The sequence below is a fragment of the Heteronotia binoei genome, chromosome 10 (genome assembly GCF_032191835.1).
Source record: "Heteronotia binoei isolate CCM8104 ecotype False Entrance Well chromosome 10, APGP_CSIRO_Hbin_v1, whole genome shotgun sequence".
NCBI lineage: Eukaryota > Metazoa > Chordata > Lepidosauria > Squamata > Gekkonidae > Heteronotia > Heteronotia binoei.
Window position 1 is genome coordinate 22,179,320 of NC_083232.1, and position 18,821 is coordinate 22,198,140.

The 18,821-nt window shown below is 42.5% G+C and overlaps 1 protein-coding gene across 4 annotated transcripts in view; it reads right to left on the minus strand.

Moving 5' to 3' along the window:
- DIP2C (disco interacting protein 2 homolog C) overlaps nt 1–18,821 on the minus strand; it is a 398,914-nt gene that overhangs the window by 44,377 nt on the left and 335,716 nt on the right. For all 4 annotated transcript variants that reach the window (XM_060248086.1, XM_060248085.1, XM_060248084.1 and 1 more), the window contains 7 exons: nt 15,241–15,380; nt 12,639–12,775; nt 10,626–10,834; nt 9,873–9,987; nt 6,005–6,206; nt 4,096–4,205; nt 2,384–2,464 (listed from right to left, as the gene is read on the minus strand). In XM_060248086.1, coding sequence (XP_060104069.1) covers nt 2,384–2,464; nt 4,096–4,205; nt 6,005–6,206; nt 9,873–9,987; nt 10,626–10,834; nt 12,639–12,775; nt 15,241–15,380 — 994 coding nt within the window. The remainder of the gene's footprint in view (nt 1–2,383; nt 2,465–4,095; nt 4,206–6,004; nt 6,207–9,872; nt 9,988–10,625; nt 10,835–12,638; nt 12,776–15,240; nt 15,381–18,821) is intronic.

The window sequence follows — 18,821 nt, forward strand, 5'->3', positions numbered from 1 at the left end:
TCTTCAACACAGGGAGACAATGCAACAGAATACTGCCATGATCTAGTGCAGGGGTGGCCAAACTGTGGCTCAGGAGCCACATGTGGCTCTTTCACACATATTGTGTGACTCTAGAAGCCCCTACTGCCCTGTTGGCCAGCTTGGAGAAGGCATTTTTTTTCTTTAAATAACTCTCCAACCAAGCCAGCCAGTGGCTTGGATAATGCATTTAAAATTAAAGTTGCTTTGTTTTCACCTCTCCCTCACTCCTAGTTTCCTTCCTTCCTTCCTTGTGCCTCCCAAATGTCTGACATTTATGTCTTGCAGCTCTCAAAAATCTGACATTTATTCTATGTGGCTCTTACATAAAGCAAGTTTGGCCACCTCTGATCTAGTGGCACAGAAGTGTTCATGGCTGTGGAGCCAATGCACAGTGCGCACTACTTCCTGCCACAAGGGTTGCCCCTTTTTCTAGGCATTAGAGAATGCTGCATGAACAAAAATGGAGACTCAAGGAAGATTCACTGAAAAATGTGGAGCAGCTCAAACATGTGCCACTGTGCCTTTGAATTATATTTCACATAAGATTAACAAAACAACTGGAGGGAAAACTTGCACTTGCATTATCAGTACTGCAACTTTGCTGAGGACCAAAGTTCTCTGCCTCCACTGCATTTGGCATTTTTCACAAGCAATAAAATATATTTAAAAACATGAGCATGTCCAAATGGTCCAAAAGTTAAGAGATTAAATGCTGTGTACACTGAAGCACTGAGAACAGTATCTAGAAGGCTGGGGAAAAGGACTGAGCACCAGTGTCTCCCCTCCCTTGTTGCCTCCTCTACTGCCACAACTGATCAATTTTATGGTTTTAATTGTGCATGGTTTTAATTTGTTTTTATTGCTAACCATCCTGGGAGCTGGCTATGGCTGAACAGCTGACTATAAATATAGTAAGTAAATGGAAGAATGAAATAAAATAAATAAAATATTGGTTGCCTAAACTCCAAGTACAACCATGTGCACTCCGGCTGCTCGGAACCTAATTCTTATTCACAGCAACCATCTCTCGCACATGCAACTCTGTTTGTCTTGTGAAGTCGAAGACTTGTTAAGCAGAAGAAGACTGGGACGTTCTACTACCGTGTATCGACTGCTTTTATGAAGTGAACGGCTCAATCACACAGATTTAAGGAGGGCTAAAAAAAACCTGACAGAAGATAAATGGCAAAGTAAGGGATTTGGATTTCATTACAGTGTCTTCATTAAAAGTTTAATTTAGAAAAATATTGCTGTGTGGCCAGAATGGTTGACCATATTCACTTGGCATTCAGGGAAAACAAAGTTTTGAAAAAGGCAGCTTGGCGTTTAGAAAGGACAGGATCAGATGAACTCTGGTCCTATTTACTACTGGCCAGGGCTTTTTTTCTAGCAGGAGCTCGCTCTTTCCTTCGCCCCCCTGATGTAGCCAATCCTCCAAGAGCTTACAGGGCAGGGCCTACAGGAGTACTGACTACATTAGGGGGCATGGTCTAATATGTATAGAAGCTCCTGCTAGAAGTCACTGGCACATGGCTCTCCTGCAGTGGTACAGTCTGACGGGAGCTCACCTGATGCAACACACTTCTCTCTAGGTTGGGCTGACAGGCGTAATCTGGCAGTTCCATGTCCCAAACTTAACTGCCACGCATGCGGGAATCTGACTCGAATTGGGACCACGGCATGAGGACAGAAGAGGCGTAAGCCTTTTTTCTGGAGCTATTTCCTGACCTGAAACAGCCCCAGGAACTGCCATTTTCTCCACTGGGGAAACATAATGTGCAAGCCCATCAACGGGGCAAGAAGTGGCTTTCCAAAGTCATTCCAAGTTGGGAAAATGACACAGGGGAAGGCTGAAGCCCCTTTCTTCATGCAACACGGTCCTGTGCTTAAACAGATCACTTCCAGAACACATCTACTGCCTTCAGGACCCAACTGAGTGGAAAGGAAGCATGTATGTGTTTTGAATAAATAAATCTTTCAGCCTGACCCAGGACCTGTGAAAAAGTTTATCGTGTGACTACCTGAATCACCTCTGTAGAAACAAGGAGCTTTTCCTGCTAGTCAGAAGAGTAAGAATTTCCCACAAAGAGGAATGTGCTAGTGTCCCTCCCCCACAAAACCGCCTTTTCAAGAACAGTCCCACCCATGCTCACTCAGTAAGAGGGGGGGCAAGAAAGCATCAGGGATTGAACTACCTTCCCCTGCAGATTCACCAAGCAGGGTTTTGCAAGCATTGTAAACTGTTTTAGTTATTTTAAAGGGACATATTTCTCTAGTGAATTGTTGCTTTAAAAAGTTTTGTGCCCTAAATCCCTGCAAAAACTTCCATTAAGCATTCCAAATGAGTTTCCAAGAATCTTACCCTACAATTTAGTAGCGTGTAAAGCACGTGGTCAGGAGTTGTCTGCGCTCTCCATTGTAAGACCTCTGAGAGAAACAGGAACTAATGGGATGAAGGAAGAGAAAGAGAGAGAAAACAATTAAAACAATATTCTTTTAGCACTTTCAGATAAATGCTTTCTCTCCCCACCCCCCAATTGCATTTGAAGGTAGTTTAAATAATCATGCATTATTGCGGATAACTGAACTAATAGACTTAAGTTTGTCCATCAACAAAGAGCACTGATCTCTTGTCCTAAGGAACTTAAGACAGTCTGAAAGCCTGCGAAACATGCCAGCATGTGTTGATATGATGAAGAAATACAAACACATTCAACAGAACCCTTTGAACATTCATATTTCTAGGAATTATCTGGTCACAACTGCTATTCACAAAATATTCCGTGCCAGTTTTAAAAAACAAACTCACAACTGTAAAAAAAAAGGGTGTGTGTGTGTGTGATTTTTATATCCCTTCTGAACACGATGCTTAGTGACAAGTGCATGGTGTGCATGTTTTTATATTATTTCCTGGGAACAGAACACTCGTTTGACCATTAGGTGTGCCTCAACTGTGGGAAAGATGTTTAGAACAAGAACATCTTGGTATTGAATCCCAGCCTATGGCTTGCCGGTCACACTGACTATATTATGCCAAATAGGGTTGTTGTGATGCAACCACAAAACCTCAATCGCCTCACATGTTTGTAGTGGTGTGCCACAAGCTGTATCCTGCGCATGCTAGCACATGACTGTATGGCATAAGCCAGCACACACAAGAGGTTTCTGGAACTGTCACATGCCAGGAACGGTTATTTGAGTGGCCCCAAGTGTATTCGTTCTTCATCCTGCTTTTCTTCCAGGAGACTTAAAAGAAACACACTCTCTCCGTTTGCAAAATAGTAGCAATGTGTAATATGAACGACATACAACAAAACACCTTAACTTTACATACACTAATTAATGCAATTGAAAAATCATCCACTGCACAACATAGCTACTGTCCAAAGTCCGTAATGATTTTATAGTAACTCCAACGAAAAAAAAAGAACTGGTCCAGTTTTTAATCGTTGGACTTAATATAAACTCATTACGGACTTTGGACAGTAGCTATGTCGTGCAGTGGATGATTTTTCAATTGCATTAATTAGTGTATGTAAAGTTAAGGTGTTTTGTTGTATGTCGTTCAAATCACACATTACTATTATTTTGCAAACGGAGAGAGTGTGTTTCTTTCAAGTTACTGCGCCTCCGTGGTCCTGACCATTTCTGATGATTTCTTCCAGGAGAGCCAGGGCAGTGTCCACAGGCTTAGAAGAGTTTCCCATTCATGAAATGAACACTTGGACCTGCTTGACTTCAGGAAGTTTGATGTCTCACAGCTTGACAGCAATGGAAACAAAGTTTTTTCTTCTCCCAACAGCAGAAGTCAATGACGCTAACATGACACCAACTCTCCTTTAGCGGGAAGCAGTTCAGGGTGATCCAAAGCAGAACTGGGAACCAAGGTCCCACCATGTTCAATAGGCCTGATTCCTCCCTAAGTGCATTCAGAATTGCAACCTTAGTAAAGCAGGAAAGTAAATTTTACTCTTGCTTTGAGTTTGCTACCACATGACCAAAAAGCATCCCAAATAATCATGCCAGTAGTTGTAAAACTGTAATGCCAGGAATATGGATTGTTTCTCGATTTACCTTTCTGGCTTGATCATTATCTTCTATTTGCCCCAAATCTCTGCCACTTGCCTGAGCAATTCGTTTCCCAGAAACCAGATTCCCCACCATCACAGAGGCAGGGCCAATTTCTGCAAAATAGTGACAGCACATTTGTTAGTAGAACAAAACTTGAGCAAAGTTCTGCAATGCAGAACTCAAACAGTCACCTCCTCTCAGCCGCCGCAATGCCCTCTATATTCTAAACCTCTGCCGCGAGTCTGAAATTTTAGATTAAAATGCTCCACACATAAACAGAAGTATTCAATTTGTGGAAGCTGATTGCTCCCGATATTGCTAGAGCATTATTCCGTCCTATAGACTCAGAAAATACACCCGATCATGAGCCATTATTTGGCAATATGCAGCTTGCTAGGGAAAATTGGCTAGGAGACAGAGAAAGGCACATCCATAGTATTTGCCGCTGGTTATCATGCCAGAGGCTGCCTCTTTTGGGTATTTGGAAGGGAATGAACTATTCACACAAAAAGGAGGAGGCAACGATTATGTGCTGGGCCAGAATGACTGACCCTTGCTCACATGCCAGCATACATATCCTGAGCCTGCCTTGGCAGGATGGGCAGCTATAAATCTCATCAGTCAATCAAACAATAGAACAGAGGGCAAGCATGTACATGTACATATACATGAGGGTGGAATTCTAGCAGAAGCTCCTTTGCATATTAGGCCACACCCACCTGATGTAGCCAATCCTCCAAGAACTTACAAAAAAGAGCCTTGTAAGCTCTTGGAGGATTGACTACATCAGGGGTGTGTGGCCTAATATGCAAAGGAGCTCCTGCTAGAATTCCACCCCTGCATATACACAAACACAAAGTATATCACCACTAACTTCTCCTCCCAAAAGCTATAAATCCAGAGCTTTTTTGGTAGAAACAGCCCAGCAGGAATTCATTTGCATATTAGGCCACACCCCCAGACACCAAGCCAACCGGAACTGCATTCCTGCTAAAAAAAAGCCCTGTATATATCCATTCATCAACAGACAGGATAGAGCTTGGCTATACACTGCTCTCATTGTGTAAAAAACAGTCAGCTGTCGACTCTTGGTAATTCTGAAGACTTCTGAAGAGGAAAGCTAGAGAGTCTTTCCTTTTGAACTCACAGCAACAGGGGAGGAGATGCCACGGGCCAGCAGGTTAATCATCTCTAGCTATTAGGCTCAGCTAATCTCCTTTAGCAGCTGAGGAATAGGAGAAATTACCTGAGCATCATCTCAAAAAACTATCCAGTTTTTCCTTGTAGATGAGGATTGGAAAACCACCTTAACTGTCGCTAAATATTTAGCTGTGGCAATCGCCTGCAAGAAGGTTGGATTCTGATCTGTTCGAGGCCTTTGAGTCAAAACAGCAAGATCAGAAACAAAGAAAGCTGTGCAGCATAGCAGCAGGGAAAAGTCTGCTAACCAGCCAAGTCTACTGTACTCATGTCAAGGACAAACGTCTCTCCATTTCCTCAGCTGCTAAAATTGTAGCCTGCAGGGCTTTTTTGTGGCAGGAACTCCTTTGCATATTAGGCCATATCCCCCTCATGTAGCCAGTCCTCCAAGAGCTTACAGTAGGCCCTGTACTAAGAACCCTGTAAGCTCCAGGAGGGTGTGTAGTTTAATATGCAAAGGAGTTCCTGCTACAAAAAAGGCCTGGTAGCCTGTAAAATTTTTACCCAGCAGAGCCCAAGTGCTTTTTATGTGGCGAGTTAAAACCACTCCAGGTCAAAGAGTAGACCCATCAGCCTGGATCTCCATAGGATCAGAATAATTCTCTTGGGAAGAAAACCTTTTATAACTACAACATGCACAGATAAAAAGCAGCAAATGTAGAGGCAGAGCTATTAAACAAAACATTCCTTAGGAAGATGTTATTCTGGTTACCTGGTTGCTTTTGCCTTGGTTTAGGCAGGTTTGTTACGCAGGTGTGGGGACACATCAACACATTACAGGGATGTAGGGCTCCTTCCAGGAAAAGCTGCTTGGTTTCTGATAAGTGGATTCCACCCAGGGGAGTCTTTGGGAGGGTGTTTGCTGGCACCAGGGCTAAGCAGTAAACCCCGACTTGATGAATACTGTCTATAGCCTAGAAATGGTTTTTCAAAAACAAGTTGGATATTAATGCAAGGATAAAAGGGGGGGGGGGGAGTTACGCATCTGATTCTTTACTGAATGTCTTTCAACGGCCAAGACCCAGAAAAAATACACTCTAAATGTGATTATATTTTACACTGCAAACGGAAAATGATATCTGTACGGTTAAATACGATCATAACGGGCTTTTTTTCTAGCAGGAGCTCCTCTGCGTATTAGGCCACTCCCTCCTGAGGTAGCCAATCTCCCAAGAGCTTAGAGGGTTCTTAGTGCAGGGCCCACTGTAAGCTCCAGGAGGAATGGCTACATCAGGGGGGCGTGGCTTAATATGCAGATGAGCTCCTGCTAGAAAAAGAGCCGTGCCAGGGATCATTCATGATAGATTGCGTTCTGAAAGCAGCAGCCTCAGATTTGGTGTGTCTTCTGAAACAGAAAAAAAACATTATAAATAAAACTATTTACTCCGTTCTTCTTTCTTGGGTTACTGTGTGTATTGGCCTACTGCAAGTGTGAATGGTAATTCCAGCATTAATCAAAAAACGACCCAGGTAACCACGATTTTGTGTTTCATGGTAGAAAGCCTCTTTTAATAATTAAATAGTGCCTTTTTCTTTTTTAAACAAATTAATTGGACTTATCCTTGGCACTGTGCACTTCAAAATGCTAAGGAGCCAAAAGAAGAAAAAAACCACGTTCCTGCCTAAATTGTACCAGCTTGATAATTGTGCGTGATGAATTTCCCTCTTGGGGGTGACATGAACCAGCATTCTAAGAAAGCTATAGCTGCAAGTGGAGGAGTGTTGAATCAAACCCAGTTCTCCCAGATAAGAATCTACACACTTAACCACTTCTTCGAATTTTCGAGGATCTCTAAACATATTGCTTGATCTCTCATAATAAATGACACCTTGATATTCACGCTTTATGTATGTTTAAAATATTATAGTCTGTCCAACATAACAATGTGTATAATGCAAAGGAACAGAACCTCAAATGAGTGGGATTTCTTCTGCGTAGTTTCAGCTGGGCAGTCATTTTGGTTTGCGGTAGAACTGCAAGATCTGAGTCTGGGAGTGCCTTCGAGACCAACGAGAGTTTCAGGCTTTTGAGAGGCAAAATTTGCTTCACCAGATAGAAGTCACATATCTGACAATGGAAGCTTCAGCTCTCAAAAGCTTCTACCCTGAAAATCTGCCTGGTCTTTAGGGTGATACTGAACTCAGATCTTTCTTGTGTTTGTTAGCTATCCTCTGTTATCAATAACAAAGCCAAGAAATGCTGTTTTCTTTTCAGTCCCTTTACTAATAATTCCTGCCAAGGAGTTTACCTTTTCCAGTGCTGCTGCACATTAGGCTGACATTTTCACTGAGCTTTCCACTACAAGGGTGGCCAAACTGCGGCTCGGGAGTGACATGTGGTTCTTTCACACATATTGTGTGGCTCTTGCAGCCCCCTCCCCACCCTGTTGGCCAGCCTGAAGAAGGCATTTGTCTTGTTAAATCACTTCTCCAAGTCAAGCTAGCCAGCGGCTCAGAGAATGCATGCATAATTAAAGTTGCTTTCTTTACACTTCTCCCTCCCTCCCTATCCCCCATTCCTTCCTTCCTTCCTTCCTTCCTTGTGGCTCTCAAACATCTGTCATTTATGTCTTGCTGCTCTCAAACATCTGATATTTATTCTATGTGGCTCTTACATTAAGCAAGTTTGGCCACCCCTGCACTAGAACCTCAACACTTCTATCAGGGTCAGCCTCAACCAGTTCAGGCTGCATCTGCATGTAAGATTTGGCAGAACCTCAGATCCCTGTCTGCTAATCTTTTTCCAGGCATGTACTGACCACTGAGAGGCACCATCTTCTAAGAGCTTTTTAATTTCCCAGAAGTCTTTTCAGTATGGTTTAGGAAAAGTAAGTTATTTCTATTAGAACCCAGAGCCTCTGCCAAGGGCAATTATAAAAGCGATCCACAAGACACAGACAAGGTAACCAGCAAGAGGCAAACTAGGTGGGCAGAGCTCCACTGCTGGGACTCAGTGATCTATTCAAAAAAGAAGCAGTGTGTTTGACTGAGGTATACCACTGTCACACTCTGCTTGGGGAGCATGAAGGCATCTGGGTACCACTGTGAGAAACAAATGGATGGATCCAAAAGGGCTCGTATATCATATTCTATTCTTAAAGTGCCACTTACATGGATCCCTCCTTCCTGGTGAATGTTTTGTTTTCATATCTTCATATGTGTTTTGTTTTCACACCTGGTTTTATTTGTTTTAATGATCTGTGTTTCTGTGGGGAGGGGCTTTGGTTTTATTGGTTTCAAAATGTGATTTTATTATGTATACTTTAATTTTATTCACTTTGGTGGCCTCTTGTGAGGGCAGAAAGGTGGCCTATAAATTCTCTACAATAAATAAATAAAATAAATTAAAAATAATGAATTCCAGAAGGAGTGTTAATCCATGCTAGCAAACACAGAATCCTCTGGCACCATGAAGGCTAACTGGCAGATTTCTATAGAGAAGAACAGGCCAGAGAAGACAAGGGGTGGCAATTGGTTCTATAACTAATAAGGGTAAAGCATGTGAGTTAAGAACTCAGGAGTATTTACTTTGCTATGATATGTTGGGAAGCCAATGCACACTGCGTATCACAGGCGAGTGTGATCATGTGTGAAGAAGCTCTCAGATGTTGCTATTTAACTAGAGAAATCAATGCACTTGAATGATCATTTGAACCATTTCATTCACAAACTGAAATACGGCAACCATGAGGTAATCGCGCAGCCTGGCAAAGATAACGTACCAGTGGCGAGATATTCACAGCAGAACTGAGCTGCAGGTCTGCACTGCAACAGTTATAAATATATTTATTATATTTTCTTTGTAACTGGAATGTATATCCTTAAAGAATATTTTTAAGGGTTTGCAGCCCCTTGTAGTGCTTAGAGTATAAGGCCAAGAATGGCGCAGTACTCCCTCCCATGAGGTTTTCTGGGTGATCTTGGATCAGTCCTCTCTCTCTCACCTGAACTTCACTCAGAGTTCTTCTGAGGAGAACCTAATGCACTTTGATCCCATCGTTCCTTCAGGGAGCTCAGAGCAGCATTCTCGATTCTCCCCTTTTCTATTCTGACCCCTCAACAGTCTTGTAGCAAATATACTTTAGACCTGAAAGGTCCCCCATTTTGAAGTCCCTCTTGAAAGCCAAAGAGAGCCAGTGACCAGCTATGGATTCATTTTCACGCCATACATATTTTGCCTTAATGTGTGTGGGGAGGAAGCATGGCCATCTCACTTCCTGTCCTTAATTCCAATAGAATTCCTACAGGTCCACTTTTACAGTGGCTGCTACTTTTGCGTCATCTCTTCTTTCCCCCAGAGTGAGGCAAAACTAACCAGAAATTCAGGCGTGTTCCAAAAGAATGAAAAGGAAGAATAATTCTTTGTGTTGCGGCAGATTCAGAGGAGGATAAAGCAGGAAGAACTGGGCAGCAGTGAGATAGACGGTGTAGTTATATATATATATGAATGCCAGCAGACTAAACAATTTAGAAGAGTGAGTCAAGTGAAGAGCAAGTGGGGAAAGGTGAGAACACAGCGCACCATTTATGGCTCTGGATTTTTAATCCAATTCTGCTGACTGCAAGTTAAGCGGCTGTACCTGTAGCACTCTACTCATCCACTGAAAGCTGTCTTCCTCTGTGGAGTCTGGTCTTTGCTCAGCGACAATAACTATCCTCTCGTCGTGAAGGACGCTCACTGAAAACACTGCTATTCTGTGGAATGTGGAAACCAAAACAGTCACTGTCTAGCAACACAGAATGTAGAACAATCTGCATTTCATCAGGCTTTGTGACTCACTACTCATTAGTTATGCAATTGAGAAGACTGGGACTCGCGCTCTTGTTTCTTCTAGAAAGAGACAGCTGCATCAAAACACCTACGTAAGTTTAAAATAGAGCGCTGCTGGAGAAATAGCTATTATAAAAGCGAGCTTTTCAGCCCTCCAAAGAGTATCTCACAGCCAATGCAGAAGGGTGTATTTACCAAGAGATTCAGGAAAATAAATAAATAAGGATTAGGGCTAGATAACAGCCAAAAACAAATGCTGTTCCAAGTTTTGCTGGGACCAGTGGCAGCACACAATTTTTGATTTGTCTCCATTTTATTTTGTTTTTTTTTACAAAGGCTTCTTTCTGATAAATAAAGGCAGCCAGAAACAAAAGCTTGTACTGCAGAAAACAATCATGTTGCTTTATTCTTCAACAAGAAGTTATGGGAAAGCATCCTAGAACACTTCTAATGCAACAACAGAGTCTCACAGCTCAGAGCCTCTGAAAATCTGCCCTGAGAACCAGAAGTGACTATTTCTGAATCCAATTGAAAGGGGAGGGGGAAGCAAAGTGAAGCATACCTTCCCCTATAAACAAACTTCATCGGTTCCACAGCCAGCGCTGTCGCTACGATGTCATCTGCGTTGTGCCGCCGTCCACTGACAACCATCAGACCATCCATTTTGCCGACCACAAACACCAGTCCACCTGGGCCGATAAATCCCAGCAATCCAGTTCTTATAAAGGGGTATTCGCTTATTGGCGCACCTGAACTGGTCATAGGGAACACCTGCAAGATGGACAGGACAGGCAAGATTCAGGTGGATAGCCGTGTTGGTCTGAAGCAGCAGAACAAAGTTGGAGTCCGGTGGCACCTTTAAGACCAATGAAGTTTAATTCTGGGTATAAGCTTTTATGTGCATGCATGCTTCTTCAGATACCTGAAGTAGCCCACCTGCACACAAAACGTTATACCCAGAATTAAACTTTGTTGCTCTTAAAGGCACCACTGGACTCCAACTTTGTTCCAGGACAGGCAAGTGTTGTTGGACTTCAGAGCTGTACCATCTCTGTGTTGGAGCTTTTTGTTCCATCAGAGATGCAGAAAATCTCAGAATAGAGGAATTATTACAAGTAAAGAACAACTTCTTGGCTTCCACTGTTTTCTCAGGGAGGGGTGGGAGGAATACAGATGACACAGAGACGGATTCTGATGTGCTTGTGCTTCCAGAATCAACTAGCCTTGTGATCGATCCTATATTATCATGGTAGTTAGTACTCCCAGTGTTAAAATACTGAACTGGCTCCCATGAGTCACCAGCATCCCAAACCCTGACACTTATGCAGAAAGACCAAATGATGAAGATATGGAGGCAAGGTGATGCCCTGCTTTCACAACATGGCTGATCAAGGCTGATTTTGGCCTTTTAAATCTGCACCCCTGCATTAATGAAACCATAACAAATGGTGATGGCTCTGCATTCTTGGGAGCAACACCTAGAGGGCTTCTGGAATCCTGCCCCTGCTAATGGACCTCCTAATGGTATCTGGGTTTGGGCCACAGTATGACACAGAGTGTAGGACTGCATGGGCCATTGGTCTGTTCTCTGTTGCTCTGCAGTCTGTTGCTCTAGTAATCCTTAATCTTACTTGTGGGCTGCTATATTTGCAAGAGAGCATTCCATTCTGAAACACCTTTCCATCTGGGCAGCTTTCCAAATACGACCTGCTTTAGTTCCACCAGCAGAACCACGCCATCTGTTTTCAGCCCATTCTTGGTCAATGCTACAACCAGGGCTCTTTTTGTAGAAAAAGCCCAGCAAGAACTTATTTGCATATTAGGCCACACCCCCTGAAATCACCAGAAGTGACGTCGCTTATCCACTAGGTTGCCTTCCACATATTGACACAGAGCAGTACAGCTGGCATTTCATGGATGTGTGTTCTCACACAGCCCAATGAGAGACCTTGTTTCCACCCCCCCCCACCCCAACACGGCCAGAGAGAGAGAGCCATGTGCAGCAGAGCGGGAAGCAGCAGGCCCAGCTTCTCCCAGGAGGGGGCACTTGTGAGCAACTCCACATCTCTCGGTCTCTTCACAAGCTGGAGGCTGCAGGCTGCAGAGTGGATGGACTGTGTGGTCTGGGAACGCATGGCTGCCTAGTGCCTTCACTTTGCCAGAGACCTTTTTAGAGCTGGAGCCCTGGCCAAGCCAGCCAGAACTGGGTTCCTGTTCGTTCCTGCTCGAAAAAAGCCCTGACCATAACCAACATACAATGTAATTTTTTACTCCAGTTTGAAATTATATAAACAGACACACAGATGCTCTCTTTAAAAGTAGAGGCTTCAACTGTGATAACCTCCCTTTACCACTTCTCAATAAACATTTTCCAGAGCACAGATATTTAGTGTTTCACGGCTGGTATAGTCTTTTACTCTTAACAGAGTTCTCACTATAGCGAGACTCATTACAACTGCCATCCAACAAAAAAACCCATAGACAGACCCTAATTGAATCATTAGCATCGCTGGCATCATCCTAAAGCTCTCTGAGAAACCTGAAACACTCTGGAGGGCTTCAACCCCCGACTCACTTCAAATGTGTTTTTCGTCATCCCAGAGAGTCCGTAATAGGAGGTTCCCGTCGCAATGGCGCACACGCAGAGCTCGCCTACTTCGTCCGTTCGACAGAGCTGGGGAACCCCATCGGGCTTCACTGCACACATGATAGCTATTAAGAGAAAAAGAAGAGAATTCTGAATGGAATATACGGCTTGCAAGTGTTACAAAAATGTGTGTGTGTTGCAAATAAAAGGAGTCCCAATCAATGTACATTCATTAATATGTAATAGTATCCTGTGAATCAAGAAAAATCTAGTCCTGTATTATGAATGTGATGATATGATAGTTTGTGTCTTCCTGCCACCTTTGAAGTTCCGTGAAGTTCTGGAGGCCTCAAGAAGCATTCAAGAAGGATTTAGACAGAATGGAGCAGGTACAGAGGAAAGGAAAGAAGATGATCAGGGACCTGGAGACCAAGCCCTAGGAGGAAAGGCTGAGGGACTTGGGAATGTTCAATATGGAGAAGAGGAGGCTGAGAGGGCACAGAATTGCTCTCTTGAAGTATTTGAAGGGTAGTCCCTTAGGGGAGGGCAGGGAGCTGTTCCTGTCAGCAGCAGAGGAGAGGACTCACAAGAATGGTTTTAAATTAAAGGTAGAAAGGTATCAGCTGGATATTAAGAAAAAAAAATTTTCAGTAACCGTTAACAGAGGAATCAGCTACTGAGGGAGGTGGTGAGCTCCCCCTTCACCGGCAGTCTTTAAGCAGCAGCTGGATGAACACTTGTCAGAGTTGCTCTAAGCTGATCCAGCATTGAGCAAGGGGTTGAACTATATGGCCTGTACGGCCCCTTCCAGCTCTGTTATTCTATGATTCTAAGTTGCCAGTGCAAAAGATACTTTGGGCTAGCGTCTTCACAATTTCTACTCTGCTTTTAGAAGGGTCATCAAAAACAGTTACCTCATCCTAGTTACCTTGGCAACACCCCTCTCCCTGAGAAAGTACTTTTTTTTAGTGAGAAGCTTAATGTTTTTTTTTTTAATCTGGGGACAAAAAGACATTCCACCTGTGTCATCCAGATATTAAAGCTATGAAGAGGGGGGCAAAGCAGTAGAAAGATTTTAACACACCTGTCATTATGGGGGATATTTAAAAAAACAGATATAGTATTGTCAGGAAGTGAGGAGACACATTCTAGAACTAGGCTGCACTCTTTATTCCACCATGCTAAAAGTGCCTCTTAAAGCTTCTGCCGTTTCCAAATCTTGGGCAAAACAACGAAGGCCATATATGACTCATGATGGATAGCAACTGCAGTAAATCCAGTGACAAGCATATGCTTAGTGGTGGGAAAGGAGCCAACATGACAGAGGGAGAAGCGAAACAGAGCAGAATGCCTTTATAAGTGCAAAGCGCACTAGTTTTATGTTCCTTTCCATCCACTGAGAAAGATGCACAGTGTCAGTATTGTACCCTATTTTATATTAGGTAGGGCTGTGGAGTCATATATCAGCAGACACACATGGAAAGGTCTGTTTAGGAAACAAAACACTGAGAAGAAACCCTTAAGTTACCACTGTTTTAAAATTAAGATTACAAATAAATGTCTCCCACCTTCGCTTTGCACAAAAGGAATTAAAGTTTCATGTCACGTTTGGATGTTCAGATTAAGGGCATCAATTTGAAAAGTTATTGCAGCTTGCTTAGAATATTAACTCTTCAAATAATTGTATACATAAATTCAACTGAGGGATGGTAGAAACAGGACCTTGGAGGAAATATAAGGAATGAATCGGACACATCCTGGAGAAAAAGAAAACTAATCTGAAAGGTGTTGACAATAGATCCAGACAATTCAGAGTCCTGGGAAAAGCCCATTAGGAAAGGTTCATGCATGAGCACAAAATGAATGCGAGCTCAGCTCTCGTGCCACTCAGTTCATAAAAATTCATGTTATTTGGATCCTATCATATGCACAGTCTAGTACATGCCACAGATAATTCCATTAAGTGAACAGAAAGAAAACAGGCCTAATGGGTCAAGAAAAATGAACATCAGAGACGCTTATGGCAATATAAGGAAAAATATGTAGGTTTCTGTATTCCCAAAATATATGTATGCTATACCTTTATAGATAAATTGCACAAGTAATTTGAATCTATTTTAGTTTTTATTATGCTGAGGATACTGTTAGTGATCCATCAGTCCCTTACAAAGCTAAGATTTCTCATGGTTCCTTAGGAAGAAGAAAAAGAAAAGAGATTGGATTTATACCTTGCCCTTCACTCGGAGTCTCAGAGCAGCTTGCAATCTCCTTTCCCTTCCCCTCCCCACAACAAATACCCTGTGAGGTAGGTGGGGCTGAGAGAGCTATGACAAAACAGAACAGCTCTGACAGATTTATGCCTCACTCAAGGTCATTCCAGAAGGTATAGGTAGAGAAGTGGGGAATCAAACCCGGTTCTCCCAGATAAGAGGCCATGCGCTTAACCACTGCACCAAACTGGAGGAAACGATGACAATGAATTTGAAATTTGTTATCTCTGTTACATGTATCTGGCCTTGGTTTTCAGGGCTGAGTTAAACACCAAACTGATATTACATACTCCAGAGCAACCTGGGAAAGACAGCCTTACCTCCTGGCATCACCAAGCCAACATCCTGCACCGTTAGAACAGAAAGCTTTTCTTCAGAATCCACTCTAATGACTCCATATGTAAGACCGTGCATGGACAGCACTCCTCTGCCTGGTGGCTGATTGCTGTCATCTGTCGGCCTACAAGGATTCAAGTTTCACATGAACGGGCAAGCTCTTTATATTTAAAAAAGCAATTCCTGCTATTGCCACACTCTGGTGTAATGTCCTAGCATGATGAAGAGACCTAGAGTAGGAATATGCAGAGAAGGTTTTGCTCAGTTTTCAACGCTCCCTGTTGGCCAAACTCTTTTTACTGGAGCTGTGACATTTGTAAACTGGCTGGCAGTGCTCTTTTCCAGTTTTCTGAATTTTACTGTTTTATTTATAACAAGGGAAAAAGATGGACTTACAAATAAAATAAAATGGTGGCATCAATTAGGACAGAAGCCGGAGCAGAGTGCAAGTACTGGCGGAACGTGAACTCTACATTCAGCTCTAACTTTTGCTATCAAGGGTGACACAACCTTAATTTGTGTGAAAAGGTGCCATCAAGTCGCAACTGACCCCGCAGGGGTTTCAGGGCAAGAGACTAACAGAACTGATTTGCCATCGCCTGCCTCCACATAGCAATCCTGTATTCCCTTGGTGGTCTCCCAGCCAAGTACTAACTAGAGCTAATCCTAGTTAGTTTCCAAGATCTAACAATATCAGGCTAGCACTTCATAATAATAAAAAAACCCAAACCCCAACATTATCGAATGAATAGCAGTTGCTTTTTTGTTGTTTTGGAGCTTTTTGCCAGGGTAACATGAACACCGCCCGTTGAGAGTTTGATTTTCCACTTTGTTTCAAACACAAACAGCCATACCGAGTACACCTACGCAGCACTTCACCCTTAACTTCAAGCTAATGAGCAACAGAGAGAGGAAAAATGCATAAGGCTTACGTTGTAGTGGGTTGGAAAAACCCAACCCAATCCTAATACTTGTTACAGATGACATTCCCAAGCACAACAGGCAGGCCTCAAGATGTACTCCCAATCAACCGGTGGCACTAGGATGCATTTCACAACCTGTTTTAACAAGTGGTAACCAGTATGTTGCTTTGTTAAAGGGACACTACAACCTTAAGGGCACTTTCCTGGGAGGAATCCCCAAAGAGTAAACCTGTTTAGGATTCTTCTTGAAATACCCTGCCAGGTTACACTAGATGGGTGTTAGCAAATCATGTTGAAAATAGTGTAATGACAAGTACCATAGATGCTTAATTAAACAAAGATATTACAGAGGCTTTCTTTCTCCCAAAAGGTGTAGGGGGGGGGGTAAAAACACACTATAAACACAGGCTGGATAGATTGTGCGTTAAGGCACAAAAACGGGATGTCAATAGACAGGCAGCTGCCATGAAGTAGCATTCCCATTACTCAGGAGGAAAGCTCAATCGCACCAGTGATCAGCATCCTTCTTTGACATTCTGCTCTTCTGCATGTACTGTGTTGCTACACCTGGGAAACACCCCACTCACTTTAAAGAAAAAAAGATCGACCCTATCCATTGTTTTCTTATTCTCCAAGCAGCTTGTGGGGGGGATCATAGATCCTCCTCCCTCCCCCAGATACAATCTTGTGAAATAAGTTAGAAGAGAGAGGGAGACTGGCCCAAGGTAAACGCAAAACATTCATGGCTGAGTGTAGAGCTGACACTGGCTGTCCCCAGTCCTCATCCATCGCTAACCATTACACTATACCAGCTCCTGCTGCAAATGATGGTCTCAGATCATCACTGAAATTTATTTTATTACAGGTGTTTGGATCCCACAATCCTCAATTTGCCTTCTCAATCTCTGGGAGGACTTTAGGATATCTGAGGGGAAGAAGGAGTTGATATCCTTGCTGCTAACTGCAGCAAAGTTTGCAATTGCAACAAATTGGAGGTTAAATTCGCCTCCCTCATTAATTGTCTGGCTGAGTAAGTGCTGGGAATATTTTATCTTGGATAAAATTACCATCTGGGTGGTAGGATGAGACCAGGTTGCAGGTCTACCCTTCTTCTTAAGTGGTCCCCTTCTTTTTTTTCTAGATTGTTTTGCTTGTGGTATTTTTGGTCAGGGCATATCTAATTCTAGTTTATTGGTTTGGCATTAATAAGTTCCAACTATTTTTATAGCTTATATTAACATGTAACAATCTGTTTGTAAAATGTCGATTTTGTCTTTGTATAATTGTTACCTTGTATAGGATTTCTGAAATAATTTTTTTTTAAAAAAAGAGATACAGTTTTATTGCACTGTTGGTTGTAGGTATTATACTGCTCTTACTGAATTGGTTTTTAATTGCATCATCGGCTTTGATTTTTGGTGAGAAAGGTGAATGATAAATGAAGTAAATAAACCACAATTGTTTGGACCTACTCATGAAATTGGTGCCAAGCAGGGTATGGCGGACAAGTTCCTTGGTAATTACACTTTAGAAGCATGCCTTTCAGACATACTTTGTGAATTAAACTATAGCACTTCAAGGAATTTCTCAGCCGCCAGGGAGGACATAAAGAATACCAAGTCTTTCATCAAAATTCCAGAATACCAGTGAATTACAAAATGCTCAGATGTGCTTTACACATGAACATATATATGAACATATGAAGCTGCCTTATACTGAATCAGACCCTGGGTCCATCAAAGTCAGTATTGTCTTTTCAGACTGGCAGCAGCTCTCCAGGGTCTCAAGCTGAGGTTTTTCATACCTATTTGCCTGGACCCTTTTTTGGAGATGCCAGGGATTGAACCTGGGGCCTTCTGCTTCCCAATCAGATGCTCTACCACTGAGCCACCGTCCCTCCCCATGTTGAGGTAACATTCAGAAAAGAAAACAAATCCAAGCGTTTTGGTATATAGCTTTGCTGGTTGCCTTTCAACATGTTTTTGGTCTTTAAAAGAAGATTTAAGAGGGAAAAAGTGAGATAAAGAAAATTAAATTTGATGAAGATTTATTACATCTAGATGAAAAGTGATAAACCAGGTACCAGAATCGTCTATTAACTAAAAAGAAAACGAAGAGGCAATTATAAGCCCTCTTACTCAAAGATAAGAAACTGAAAGTTTCTTCTAGGGTTGCCAGCAGGCCTGGAAAAAATACTCTATACCTTTTAAAAAGGCTTTGATGTATGGAAATGGGCAACTGAAGCTTTTCATGGCAGGGAGATAAATATCATCCCACTTTACTATTAAAAGCCTGTCAGCAACTCTTGTCCCTTTAGCTCTTAGAGTTTTGGAACAACTTTATACATCCAGCTCTGTAGCCTTTTTATTTTCTTATTTACTTCATTTGTAGCTGGCCTTTCTCACTGAGACTCAAGGTGGATTACAAAATGTTAAAAAAAAATTCCATCAGACAGCATGAGACACATGCGACAAACAGTACAACAGGACTAGGACTACAGAACTAGGAAACGATGCAAACAGAATAGCCTAACGAATAACACACCATAAATAATGCAGAAGGAAAAAAGGAAAGGTCCCCTGTGCAAGCACCAGTCGTTTCCGACTCTGGGGTGACGCTGCTTTCACAACGTTTTCATGGCA